The 14,656-nt window shown below is 38.0% G+C and overlaps 1 protein-coding gene across 5 annotated transcripts in view; it reads left to right on the top strand.

Moving 5' to 3' along the window:
- The window catches only part of SHPRH (SNF2 histone linker PHD RING helicase), a 72,677-nt gene that overhangs the window by 20,453 nt on the left and 37,568 nt on the right, over nucleotides 1-14,656 (top strand). For all 5 annotated transcript variants that reach the window (XR_006786133.1, XR_006786135.1, XR_006786134.1 and 2 more), the window contains exons 10-16: nucleotides 331-582; nucleotides 1,368-1,446; nucleotides 6,063-6,226; nucleotides 6,333-6,589; nucleotides 7,124-7,245; nucleotides 11,660-11,748; nucleotides 14,039-14,131. Coding sequence is in view for 2 of the 5 variants with exons in the window: in XM_045843003.1 (XP_045698959.1) it covers nucleotides 331-582; nucleotides 1,368-1,446; nucleotides 6,063-6,226; nucleotides 6,333-6,589; nucleotides 7,124-7,245; nucleotides 11,660-11,748; nucleotides 14,039-14,131 (1,056 nt within the window). In the remaining 3 variants the exon portion in view is untranslated. The remainder of the gene's footprint in view (nucleotides 1-330; nucleotides 583-1,367; nucleotides 1,447-6,062; nucleotides 6,227-6,332; nucleotides 6,590-7,123; nucleotides 7,246-11,659; nucleotides 11,749-14,038; nucleotides 14,132-14,656) is intronic.

Here is a 14,656-nt window from a genome sequence, read left to right as displayed (position 1 = left end):
CCTTCCCCTTAAGAACTCCGAAGTGTTCTTCAAGATCCACCTCAAATTTTAACTCCTCTCCAAATTACCTTCTCAGCCATAGAACTGGTCCTTCCACTGTGATGCTGTCACATTTACTTCGTTTGCAGTTCCTTTTACATGGCTTCTGTTATTAGTCTCCCACGCGAAAATGCGTCTTTTCTCTAGACAGGAATGGAATGTATGTCAAAGCATCTTTGTTCCTAAGCAAGGGGAGAAGGCTCAGTGAGGGTGTAAGTGCATGGCTATTTCAGTTATCGTTGAGAGCCTTTCTGCAGTTAACTGTGTGTGTCTGTGCTGGTCATTTCCTAGGTATATCAAGGAGTGAAGAAAGACGGCTTCTTACAGCCTCATTTTTTGGCAGAACAGGACATAGTTATCATCACCTATGATGTCCTTCGCTCAGAACTCAATTACGTGGATATCCCACACAGCAACAGCGAGGACGGGCGTCGCTTACGGAACCAGAAGCGCTACATGGCCATCCCCAGCCCCCTCGTCGCTGTGGAGTGGTGGAGGATCTGCCTTGATGAAGCTCAGATGGTTGAGTGTCCTGCTGTAAAGGTGAGGATTTCTGCTGTATTTTTTGAGACTGGGGAAGAGTCGGGGGAAGGGATTGGGAGAAGCTGTCCATAGAAGATGTAATAATTTCAGCGTCATTAGCCCACAATGTTGCTATTGCCAAAGTTTGCTGTTAAATACACTTACATTTGCTTTCCTCTTATGCTGTGAACTGCATAACTCTCAGGAATTATTTCGGTACTTGTGAAGTATTGCTCTGTACGCAATGCTGATGTATATTTGAATAAGACGGCAATTTATGTGTGATGAAGATCAAAGGAAACTGTACTTGGGGGCTTTAGTAAGCATCACATAGTCTCCGATAGCTTTGGGCCAGAGTTGACTTCGGCAGTTTTCATCAGAGAGACTAGATGGTAGTGATAATGCTGCCTTAGAAGGTGGAATTTTGATTCAGCCCTTGTCATACGTGTCTTCATTCTGTCTCCTTTGGCCTGTCCTAAATTTTTGAATCACACCTGTTTTTATGGTGGCTGGCATCTGAAGGGGTGTGAATGTGTCAGTCATTCAGGGAGCCTTTCCGTGCTGCATATACTTGAACTACCCTTCCTGTCATGGGGGCACATGGCATCTGACGAGAAGCACTCTGCTGTACGTTGTTGGCCCATGGAATAGGGCAGTCAGCACTGAGTGTGAAAACTGCTAAATGAGAACGAGTGCGCCTGACCTGAAGTGTAGCTTTCCATGGGCTGCTTTCATGAGTAAACATTCCTGACTCCTGCATTTTGTCTTTTTTTTTCCTTTTGTATTCCATGTCTCTGTCTCATCAGGCTGCAGAAATGGCTCAGCGCTTGAGTGGAATCAATCGCTGGTGCATCAGTGGCACTCCGGTACAGAGAGGACTGGAGGGTAACGTATGGGTTCCTCACACATTGCGTGTACTTGAGAAGCTTGATTTTTTAAAGAAAAATCAACCCTACTAAAGGCTGTTTAACCCTTACTAAAACCCTTACTGAAGTGATGAAACATGTATTTATTTTTGACTCCTAGTACTTTAGAGCATGTATCTTTTTAAATGGAATTGGGTGATTTTGTTTGCAGACATGAGGACAGACGGGTAGTGAGAAGTCCCATTGTCCTAAGTTGAACAGTTACTGTGCTGCCTCAACAGTGCAGATTAGGTCTGAGCTGAACTCAGAGTTCCCCAGTAGTGGGGAGAAAACACAGAGAACCTGATGGGGGGGGGATTTAATTTTAACTGACTGTATCTATAAAAATAGGATCATAATTTTCATTGTCTGAATTCACAACTAGTGGACTATTATTTTATTAATTGTAAAAGTTATGAAACATTAATAGCTATGTAATATCATACCATATAGTTATACCATTATTCCTTCAGCTGTTCCTCTCCTTAGACATTTAGATTGTCTAGTTCACCCCTCCCTCCACACATACGTTGTAACTTATGTTTCTGCATAATCTCATTCATATAACTTACTTTTCCAAAGAAAAGATATTGAATTTTTAAAAGTTTTATTTAACTTGTGAATATTTAAAACTAAAAGTTTAAATGTTGTTTTATATAAGAAGTTTCCTAAAAAGCTGTCATTAAAATGTAGTTAAATTATAAAATATAAATATTCTTGAAGTATGATGGCAAATATCCATCCTCAAAAATTATCTCCCTGAAAATTTAAGCTTTTTGTGTATTTGTGTTCATCAGGAAACTTACCACTCTGCTAAAATAAAAATACCAACATCCATACTGTGACCTGAGAAAAAGTATGTTTTTTGACAATTATTTTTAGGAAGGAAAAGGTTACCTAGGGAGATTTTATAAATATATACTTAAATATTTGAATAATTTTGGTGACTTACATAAAATACATATATTATAATATCAGGGTGAATTAAAAGGCCAGATTTAGTGGTCTGCTGTTATGTTTGGAAACTGCTCAAATTGTAGATGTTTAGGTGCCACTAAGATCTCATTGAGCTCAGAAGTTAACGTAGATGGTACAGAAAAAAGAAAATTGCTATTTTTTTCTCATGTTAATTTTTTGAAAGAACGTGAGCAACAATTCCTCATTCTCTGGAGGTTATTTTGGGTATGTGAGATGTTGGCAGGTACTTTGGGCACATGTCACCATTCAGCAAATTCTTGAGTAATGTCTTTAAAACCAGCTTATTAAGTTATAAATGATATATGATAAAACTGTAAATACTTTGAGCACGGGCTGTGAACCAAAGCATCGCAGGTTCGATTCCTAGCTAGGGCACATGTCTGGGTTGCAGGCCATGTCCCCCAGCAACCACACATTGATGTCTCTCTCTCTTTCTGTCTCCCTCTCTCCTTCCCTCCCTTCCCTCTCTAAAAATAAATAAATAAATCTTTTTAAAAAGGTGGCTGCTTTAAACATGCACCTAATGTGCAAATTTTTAAAAAAACCTGTAAATACTTAAATGTAAAATTTAGAAACCTTAAACATACATGTATACACATGAATCTATTTCCATGATCAAGATAATCACCTCTAAAAGTTCCTTCCTGCCCTCCTTACCTAAAAAGGAGCTTTTCCAGACGTTCTGGGTTTTTAGCTTATATTTCCTCTTTGCTCCCATAGCTCTCTGATGTCTTTAACACTCTGACTCTTGCGGTTCATCTGTTCTTTTTGTGGTTGTGGGCAGTGGGAGGGGTAGCCTGCTGTGAATTACTATGTTGTATTTGGAAGTGGAAGTCTCATCCTTTTTCTTTTTGTGTTAAACCAGCATTTTTTCATCCTGGGCCCCATTGACATCTTGTCCAGATAGGTTTTTTTATTTTGCTTTATTTTGTTTTTGTTTTGTTTTGTTTTGTTAGCTGTCCTGTGCATTTTAGGATATTTAACTTCTTGTACAAACCAGATGCTGGTTGCACTCCTGCAGTTGAAACACTCACAAATGGCTTCAGACACTGCCAAATGTCCCCTGCAGGACAAAATTTCACCCCTCTACCTCCACCTCAGTTGAGAACCAGTGTGTTAGACTGATAGAGATAAATCAGATTTGATAGTGTATTAATTAGCAACAACCCAGCAGTCTTGTGACTTCCAGATTGGCCACATATGAAGCAAGAAAATGAGGCAAGGGTATTTTCATTCCGTAATTTGCCAGGCCTTTTGTCTGTTACTATAGGCGAGCTGATAGAAGGTCAGACTACCCTTGGAAAGTCAAACTAGCAAGATCACTGCTCCCTGCCCCCACAACCACCACACCCCATGCCCATATAATATGCTTGTTTGTATAGTTTCATACCTAGTTTTGGTGTGGGGAGATATACAAACCTAGGTCCACATACTGACACATTAGTTGTATGTCCATAAATAAATTGCCTAATTATTCAAATTCTTATTTGTAAAATAAGGTGTTTTAAAGATTAAGTTTAACACAGTTTACAAAGCATTTAGCACAGTTCCTGGCAGATAATAAATATTCAATGATGATAGCTGCTTCCATGGCTGTGTGTGTTATTCTTATTTTTCATTTATCTGTTCATTTATTTTAGTTTTCTCAAAAATGTATACTATAACTTAAGTACTTTATGGTTTATTCCTTCATTTATTCTTTTTGAGATATAATAATGTACAAAAAATTTACAAGGTCCCTGACATTAGTAAGCTTACAGTTTAGGGGAGAAGATAATACTTAATAACTACCTAGACAAAGATAAGATTGCAATCAAGATAACTTTCATACATGAGATAAACAAATAATTCTAACTATAACAGTTTCCAAAAAAAGACATCTGTTTCCATGACATCACATAAAAGGGATGCGGAAGGATGTGAGAACTGCCAGAAGACCAGAACCAGTAACATGAGCTAGGTAAAGAGTGGAGAATAATTCTCTATGTGGAGGAACAGAAAATCTAAAGATCACATGGCAGGTGGAGACCACAAGAGCATCATCATGGCTGGGGTACAAACAGCTGGGAAAGCATGGTAGGTTGAGAGATGGAATCGATAGATACGCATTGGACAGTGGAGGGTGTTACAGGTCATGATAAAGAATTTTATGTATTTCTTTTCTTAAGAACAGTAGGAGTTACTGAAAGGTTTTAAACAAAGTGGTTAGGGAGCATCTGATGGTCAGATTTATATTTCAGAATATCACTAGTTGCAATGTGGAGAACGGTTTACAAGTGGGCACCGTGGATAGGACGCTGCAGTTGACTGGCTACAATGAGTAATCCAGGCAAGTAGTGCGGGCATTTTGGATTTGGACCAGGCTGTCTCGAGGAAATATAACAGAGTGGATAAGGAGAAACAAACAGGACTTAGTGATAGATCAGGAAATGCCGAGGTTTCTGACTTGCACAACTCCAAGGACAGTGGAAATGTCTCCAATGAATAGCACTAGCAGAAGAGCATGTTTGGGTAAAATAATAATGGATTTGATTTTGGCAGGTTGGGTTTGAGGTATCTTTGGGACCTCAAAGAAGAGGTACACATAGGCAATTGGATTGATTTGATCAAGAAATGTAGATCTGTGTATACCTGCATTTAGGTAGTGGTTCTTTTCAGATACTACTAAGTCTCAGGAACCATCAGAGTCATTTAATTCACCCATCAGAGGCATTAAATTCACCCTAAATATTTGTTGGTCATTTTGTATGGCTTTTAAAAGAGAATATATGCCGATTATGAACATACTTAATAATACAGAAAAATATAAAGAAAATTATACTGAGCTATAATCTTTATTTGATGACATAACCACTGTTCCAACCTTTTAAATGTTCATGTATTCACGTTTATGCTGCATGCATAATTCTCTATTCCATTTATTTTAATTTTTTACTTAATGTATCCTAAGCTGTTTTCCATGTTTAAAAATTCATTATGAATATCTGAAAAACTGCTTAGAGTATAATGTTAAGTGGGCAAAGGGGGGAATATAATATTGAGTGTCTAATCAAGAAATACATAAGAAATAACAAACACAGGACCTGCTGCATTGGGATTTGGGGGGAGTCTGTGTTATGGTGGTGGGGAGACCATAATTTATTTAATCATTCCTTTATTTGAGTGATTTTTATTTGATATATTGTTATTATAACTGTCACTGTGTAGGTATATCTCGCTTGTATCTTTTATCATTGTCTTAAGCTTATTTCCTAGGAGTAGAATTATTAGATCAAAGAGTTTGAAGATTATTAGATCAGAGAATATTTTCCATGCCACCTTTGTAATTATCTTTTTTTCCTGATCTAGCAAACATTATATCTATAAGTTTTAGCATATGATACACACACACACACACGCGTATGTTTAAAACTAGCTCCTAGCACAAAATGCATAGCAAAATAAATCCTTAGCAAATGTAAGTTGAATTGGAATTGACTTTCAGATTCAAGAGCCTGCATAATCCACATGTTAGTTCATGGAAAGTACTATATGGTAGGTAATGTCTGTGCACGTAGTTATTCAAGATAGTCACGAAGAAATGTAGAAGTTAATGCACTTTTTTTTCTTACTTTTCAGATCTCTTTGGATTAGTGGTCTTTCTTGGTGTTGAACCTTTCTGTGTCAGACACTGGTGGTTCCGACTCCTCTATCGCCCCTACTGCAAGAAGAGGCCTCAGCCCCTCTACAGCTTTATTGCCAAGATTCTGTGGAGGTCTGCAAAGAAAGATGTGATTGACCAAGTCAGTACGCTAGGTTTATATTGATTAGTAGTATTCAAAGGAAAAAGAAGAGATGGGAGGGACAGTTAAATGTCTAGGTGACATCTTTTTTTTCCCCCATCTACAGATTCAGATACCTCCTCAGACAGAAGAAACCCACTGGCTCCACTTTTCTCCAGTGGAGAGACATTTCTATCACCGGCAGCATGAGGTGTGCTGCCAGGACGCGGTCATCAAACTCAGGAAGATTTCTGACTGGGCTCTGAAGCTCAGTAGCCTGGACAGAAGGACTGTCACCTCCATCCTGTACCCGCTGCTGAGGCTCAGGCAGGCCTGCTGCCACCCACAGGCCGTTCGTGGGGAGTTCCTGCCACTCCAGAAGAGGTTTTACTCTCCGTTTCTTTCTGCTGCAACTGAGAATATAGTAGTGATAGATGATATTTAAGCAAGTAACTTCCTAGCCCAGAGTTTCACAGCCTAGTCCCTGAGTTCTCAGTTATTTTTAGCAGTGTGTGGTGGTTTTTCTTTGGTATAGAATCCCATTTGTGAAAGAGCGTCACATCATCAAAATTATTTTTGTGGTTTTGAGCATTTCTTTTCAAATTTGGACTTCTGTAGAGTTTTGTTGTTTTGTTTTGTTTTTGCTTCATTCCAGATGCGAAAGGCTTTTGTTCTTACATATTTTGGCTTATAGGGTTGAGTACTGTCCACAGCTTCAGGCATCTGCTTAGGGTCTGGGAATGTATCCTTACAGATAAGAGAGGATGACTGTAATTGAGTTGAAAGTGATCGCGATAAGAGTGGAGGGGAAGAGAAAGATGCCACAAAGACTCTGGAAGAGTCTGATGGTTTTATGTGATGTACTACTGTCACTCCGCATTTTCTTTCTAGTTCTGAACAGCCTTCCTCTTCTTTCAGCACCATGACAATGGAAGAGCTTCTCACATCTCTGCAGAAGAAATGTGCTACTGAGTGTGAGGAAGCGCACCGGCAGCTAGTTTGTGCTCTCAATGGCCTGGCGGGCATCCACATCATTAAAGGTAGAAGGTGACTGCTTTGATGTCTCTGATTCTTCTTTCTGATAGCATTTCTGACTGCTCACACTCAAGCATTGCTTTTTGCAACTTTAATGAACCATCGAGTGCTGTCTTCAACAACTGCTTCGATCTGTTACTACATTTCTAATTCAATAAGAGATTGTACAGCTTTGTAGCCTTTCTAATAAACCATAGTGACTCTTAGGAGCTTTCTTATTCTCTCTAAAACCAAGTAGTATATAGTTCTTAAAGTTGCATAAGTATTCATAAGGTGAAATAATACATAATTTTAAGCACTGTGATAATTTAGCATATACAAATGCTTCTCTATTTCTGCATTTCTTATAAAAGAAACTATGAAGTAGCTAATGATGATAGTTTTAGACCCAGAAAGACATTTGAGCTGGAAAGACATTTTATGATAAAGTTCAGTCCCTTTAACCTTCCCACAAAGATTATTAATCCATTCGTCTACTTGGGTACACAGTCATGGAGAAAGTGTACCATTATTCTCATTTGCATAATAAGACTTCAAAGAAATCAGTTGCCCAGGAAAAATTTGTGTTTTTCTGGAATCCAAGGAAATATTCTAAGTCTCCTTAAATGGAGGGGCATGACTTTAGTTATTAGCTCTTAAGCCTACCAGAACTGGAACTAGAAAGTGTCTCTTACCATCCTGGATACTTGGGTAGTATCGGAAAGACTCACAGATGCTGACAAGGAATAGCTCTAGACAAGAACTGAAAAAGATGAGACTTCTTATTTGCTATAGTTGTAGTCCTGTGAACTTGAGGATCTTATTCAAGGTTTTTTAATCTGTTTCCTTAGCAGTAAAATATAGGTAATCCCATGTGCCTTCTAGTGTTGTTCTTAGAAGTGTGGATGCACATTGAAAATGGAATAGAAACATGTAGGTAAAGTATGATGTTGATTATGGTAATGCGGAGTAACCTCACATTCTTACCACTTGCTCACAATGCAAATATTATTAATAACTCATAGTAGGAGAAAAGGGCATATTTTTATATAAATTTGACAAATTGTTTAAATTTAACACATGTACTTTTGTGAGCAAATTGTCCCTTAAGACAGCCCCTTGGAAACCTGCAGTTTAGCTAGCAGTGTTGGCAAGCTTGGATCTGCTCTAGTAATCCTTAATCATCGCTGCCCTCTGGCCTGCTGAGTGAGCCTGAGACTCGGGAGCATTCTAGTCTGCAGTCTGAATTGGCCTGTGCTTTACAAGCCAAGGTGAACACCTAAGTGAGGAAACTTCTTAGTAGAAATTATTTTTTAATTAAACTTTTAAAATTATTTTGACTTGGAAATACTCAGACATAAATTGGAAATTATATGTCATATTTAATACCAGTGTGTCACAGCCCCAAATTAATGCAGTGGAATAATTATGATGAAAATCTACAGAATACTTGACTACTGCAGATAAAATATATGTGTGCTTGGTCTTTAAGAAACATAAATAATATACTATTTAAAATATTTAGGTCATTAAATCCAGCATCATATCTGAGAAATTATCATACTACTACAAACATTTTATATTATTCATAATACTTTCATGTATATATTCCAGTTTATCCTCATAATTACCTAGTGATTGAGATATTATTGTCCCCATTTTGTATAAGAAAACTGGAATTCAGGCTTAGCTGCTTTCTAAGATTGTAGCTAATAAATGGCAGAGACTTTGCCCTGGATCTTTGGATTTCAGATCAAATATTTAATGCTTTTATTGTAGTAGGTCTGCTTCTTCATCAAAGCTACATTTATAAACTTCAGTATTATGCTACCTATAGTAGGTTAAAACTCACCATCAGAACTTATGAAATGGAGTAATGTACCATTTGTAGGGTGTCACAATAATAAAAATAAAATTCACATTTCTCCTTTTGATTCTAAAACTGCATTTCTGACCTTATTCTACATTGTTATTACTCAGAAATTTAGACAGTTAAGGAGTTTCTTCACTTGTCCTGTTTTCCTAGTCTCATGAGATGTATTGTCTCTCTTTGTTTCCTGTGAGGTTACACATGATGTGGGCATTGGGGAAAACGGTTTTCCCTGCTCATTTCCAAACACCATCCCACTCTGGCGAGGTCAGTAGGGAGGTGGTTCCTGGGGTCAGAATGCCGCGGTGCGGCCCAACAGGAGCGCGTCGCTGTCTTTCCGATAGTTTCCACTGCCTTCCCACGGTGCTGCTGCTAATAGAAAGTTCTATCAGAAGTCCATTAGTAAAGGATATGTCCATTCTTAATTGTAATTATAAACCTAATTGTGGCGAATTTACTGTTTTTAGTGTCCATTGCTTAACTTCACAGTACTATGTTAAAACAATGTACATTTTTTCTAAGTCCTCACTGACTATATTAAAAACATGGTATTGTTATACCTTTGTATAATATGTTTACTGCACATATGTTTTGGAGAAAATTAGACTGGCAATATCAAACACAGTGTAGTTCGTTTACTGGAAAATGTCACTGCCATCAAGTGGCAAGGGGTGGGTATTTCCAAATTTGATTTCCAAATTTGACTTCCAACTATGCATTTTTTTGTGATTTCCCAAGAAAGCATGTCTTTTTTCAATAAGCATAAAAAAATAGATACTATACTGAATAGTTCAAATTCAACTGCTTACATTATATTTTAGTCATTATATCTCCTTTAAAAGGTATAGTAATTATAAGGGAAATTTTTCAAATGAATTATTCTCTATAAGTGATAGCATAAATACCAAGAGAATGCATAAGTCTTTTGAAGAGCTTCATGAAAATCTTCAAAACTAAAAAAAGAGGGCTCTTAATGTGATGGTAATTGAGTGTTACTCCTACATTATAATGAGATTTTATTGTCAAAATAATCTTTTTTGTCAAAGCGAATAAAAATTGGATGGCTGTAACGTCGCATGAAAACGCGTGCTTTATAAAGCTTTGTGCTCGGTGACTGGTAGAGCGCAGTGCAGAGCGGTGGTGTGAAAGCCCGCGTTTGCACAGCAGTGTGACTGTGCTTGATGCCCTGAACTGTACGTTTAAAAATGGTTGAAATTGTAAGTTTTATGTTACATATAGTTTACAATAAAAGTATTTTTTATATATAATCAGCATTAACAAAAGAGAGAGAGAACCAGCAACAAAATTGACAAAGCTGTGTATACAGAGAGAAAACTCTTGGTGGCTCTGAACAAAGTTCTAAATCTACAGTATTAATAGAACAAGGGAGAAGTTAAATGAACGAAAAGCAAGTATATATAGTGAACAGAACATAAAAGGTTTTTTTTCCCCGATAAACTGAAACTAGAACATTCCTGTGCCTTATTTTGTATTTCATGATTCTGCCACTTTTAGATTTTTACTTCAATTGTATTTATAAATTACCAGATTAAAGTTTTTCCTTAGGCAGCAAATAAGATAGGTTTCATTACTCATGCCATTAAAAATGTTTCATCTGTCCTTTCGTTGAGGAGTTATGAAACTCTTCCCGAAAGAACCAGACAATGAATACTTGAGGCTCTGCGAGCCGAGGCTCTGCTGCGGCCACTCAGCTCTGCCGTTGCCGTGCCCAAGCGGACGGGAACCCATGACCACAGCTGGGAGCCACGGGACTTCCCTTGTGGACCCCGCAATTTAACTGCACATAATTTTACCTGTCACCAAGTAGGATTCCTTTGAATTTTTTTCAACCATTTAAAAATGTAAAAATCATTCTTAGCTAAGGTCCTTACAGAAATACAGAGGATCAGATATGACCCAAGGGCCAGAGTCTGCCAGCCTGTAGTTATAATTGATACTTTATGAATTATTTTATTTGAATGAGTTGCTAATTAGGAACAATGTAAAACAGCATAAATCTCAGACTAATTGTGATTTGTGTGACCGGAAGTGGAAAGAAGAATCTCTAAGTTTTTGAAATATAGTTTTTAATTACAAGTTATTCTGACCACCAAGAGGAACATCACCTATCAAGAAGACTCTATTAATTTTCTGAGAATTATGTGTTGGTTGGTCATAGTATTTTTAATATTTGTTTAAAATATAAATACCTATATTACTTGTCCTAATTTCAAACATAACTATTAATTGGTACTCTGACTTCAGTGAGAAGAAAATCATATGTTTAAATTAGAAGTTAATTCAGAGTTTGTATTTCAGTATAATTTTAAAATATTGTAAATTCATTTGATCATTGTTCTATTCTGTGAAATTAACAAAAAAAGGACCTATCAGCTTTTTTACTGGGGCAGTATGTTAATTTCAAGTCTAATTTTTTTTTAAATAGTGAGTTGATTTTTTAAATAATCTCTAAGTTACATTTTTTATGGACATTTTTAATTCAGATGACTAGATCACAGTAGGAGCTCAGTACTTGACTTGCTCATGCTTTGAGTGGCTTTAATTCTCAGGCGAGCACGCGCTGGCCGCAGAACTGTACAGAGAAGTGCTGCGCTCGTCTGAGGAGCACAAAGGGAAGCTCAAAACCGATTCGCTCCAAGTGAGTACGGACTGCACAGTTCCAAGTACATGTTTTGCTTGTTTTTTTATGAAATAGTTTTTCATGGGATCGTTTTTCTGAATATTTAAGAAGGTGAAGGGTAACAAATGGACGGAGTCATATTCTCTGGGGATGAAGTTTGGGATTCAGTCCTTTTAATGAGCACCCAAGATGATTTGCATGGCCAGCCTCCCTTGGCGTCCTCAGGGAGTTGGTACAGGACAGCCCCCCACCCCTGCTGCAAGTCGCCGAAATCTGCAGATGCTCCAGTCTGCTATATAAAATGGCACCATTTTGCGTATAGCCTGTATTTGCATATAGGCGACAGCAGGGTATGCAGGTACATCACTTCATTCGTGTGTGTTCAGCATAGTGCTCAGTGCATGGTGAATTCAAGTTTTGCCGTTTGGAACTCTCTGGAATTTTTTTTTTAATGTTTTTGATCCATGGTTGAATCTGCAAATCTGAAACCCACAGATATGGAGGGCTGACTGTACATGAAAGTTGGAGAATCACTGCTGTTCCATATGCTCAGGCCAGTATTGGCACAGGGCTCACTAGCGAAATCTAACCTACGTTAGAAAAACAGCTTGAATTGTTTGTACTTCAAAGAATGAGAGCACTTTTATCAATTTTTTGCATGTGAATATCAACATATTTAATGATTTTCACCAAAAAGTAAAGAAAATGAGTTCTAGTCAGCAATGGAACTAAGTAACAATAAACATTATCCACTGATCTTGTAATTTAATTTTTGGAGGTGTTTTAGGGATGTTTGGATATTTGAATTACAACATTTAAGCATTAAGTCTTTCCCGTTCTTGGTTCTGTCAGGTGGGTTATATAGACAGGGTTCTAGCTGAATGGTGAATAAGGACCACTTTTATTAATAGCGGTAAGTTTAGGCTTGAGTCCCTGGTGAGACTTGTTCACCATTCAGAATCTGGACTCTGGGACCTGCATGTTCACATGTGCTTCGGCAGGTGGTAGGAGGTGTGTTTGGGGGAGAGAGAAGAAGAGGGGAAGGCAAATACAAGTCTGCTTATATTCTTCGTGGATAAGGCAAAGGTATCATGCTCCCGAACAAAGGAAACAAAGGTAGAAGAATAAGCAAGACAAAGAAGTCCAGAATGCCTAAGGGCAAGAATAAGCAACCAGCCGGGCTGTTCCCTGTTTGTCATAACAACCCCACTTACTGGGAAAGCACAACCCACTGAATATTTTGCCCCGTCCAGTCAGATTGGCCCTCAGTACCCTTGGGATAAATGTGTAAAGGATGGAGAGAGAGCAACATTTCTCCCACCCATCCCACCACCTTGTGCAGAAAGCCCCAGCAGTCCTCTCCCGGAAGCACACGTAGACAAGAGGAGCCAACTGTCTACCCCGTGGTTTCCCTGGTGGTGTTTACACCTTCGTTGTTATTAAATCCCGTGTTAGTGACTGTGTTACCTACGGAGCCATGTTGGAAAGACCTTAAAACAGTTGAGTTAGCTTTTCAAGGTTAACTCTACAAAGATCTGTACCATGGCTCATAATCTGTAGCCATTGGGAGTAAACCTTTATGGTCTCAGATCACTGGCACCAAATCAGATCTTTCCAGAAAAACATTGCCTGATCCTGTATACTTACCTATCTTCCCACGTTAACAGATAGAAATTACTTTCGCATTATTTCTTCTCATAACCTTTGACTCCAGGGGTCTCTAACCAGCTGCAGACTTAATGTCACAGTGAGAAGTCTGGCTTATATAGAATACAGAGACATATGATGGAGTTTTCCTGTACCATCTTCACCCCCAGCCGTCCCCTCTTCAGCCCTTAGGTTCAGCAGGTCCAGGTCACAGCCCTGTTTTCTTATATATTTAATTACCCTTATTTTTATCATAATATAATTGCTAGGATCATCCAGACTCGTTTCCCAAAAGAGGAATCAAGTCTCTGCAGTCTACACTTTTATTTTACTTCACTTAACTTGGCATACTCCTTGTTCCTCATATAGACAAATGCATATATAATAGAAAAAAATATACCTAGAAATAAAAAAAGAGAAAAATATTACATACTTAGCTAACTACATAGATATGTTCATAAGACTAGATTTTTAATTGAAGAAAATTTATCTTGTGAATTAAGACATTTACTATAAAACTGACTTTGTTTTTCCCTGAGAAAGGAGTACTCTAATCAGTGATGTGAGTATGATGGTGGTGCTTTGCATGCCGTATCAGCAGTGGGTTCTCCCTTTGAGTTCACTACATGGCTCATAATTACTGCCTTTTCTGCGTTTGCAGAGACTTCATGCTACTCATAATTTGATGGAACTATTGGTGGCCAAGCACCCAGGGATACCTCCTACCTTGCGAGACGGCAGACTTGAGGAAGAGGTAATTATTATTTTTCATTCTCTCTTTAAAGAATATGTTTTTCAGACTCCATGCTCCACCTAATTGCTATTTCCTAGGCCACACAACATCTCAGTAAAGGTAACAGTGTTTCCCTGCTGCTTCAGCATTTCAGACTTTGCTGTGGGGACTTGGGTGGTGGAGAATGGCCATGTTTATGGCGCTCTCTGCTGATCCGCTTGTAGCTGGAGGGCTGCAGCTTGTCGTAGAGTGGTTGCTGGTAGTCAGCAGCACAGGATGTGAATAAAAACCATTTGAAAAGGAGACCTTGTTGATCTTGTGACAGATCTGCAGAAGACTTCATCTAGTAAAAATAAAAAATGATATGCTTTTGCCACCTTTCTGTTTATTATTTATGACAGTAAATTCAGATTTTCTTACGTCCTCAGAGAAGTTCCCTCTGTAATGAGTATTGATTCTCTCTGGAAAGAGCGACATTATAAAGGAACTCACTATAAATTGTTAATAAGCTTATTATGCTAATTTTCCCATAGAGTTTTACCTTTT

Source organism: Phyllostomus hastatus, unplaced genomic scaffold (assembly GCF_019186645.2).
Source record: "Phyllostomus hastatus isolate PE091 unplaced genomic scaffold, TTU_PhHast_1.1 phas_contig_40, whole genome shotgun sequence".
NCBI lineage: Eukaryota > Metazoa > Chordata > Mammalia > Chiroptera > Phyllostomidae > Phyllostomus > Phyllostomus hastatus.
This window is presented reverse-complemented; position numbering and strand designations above follow the sequence as displayed.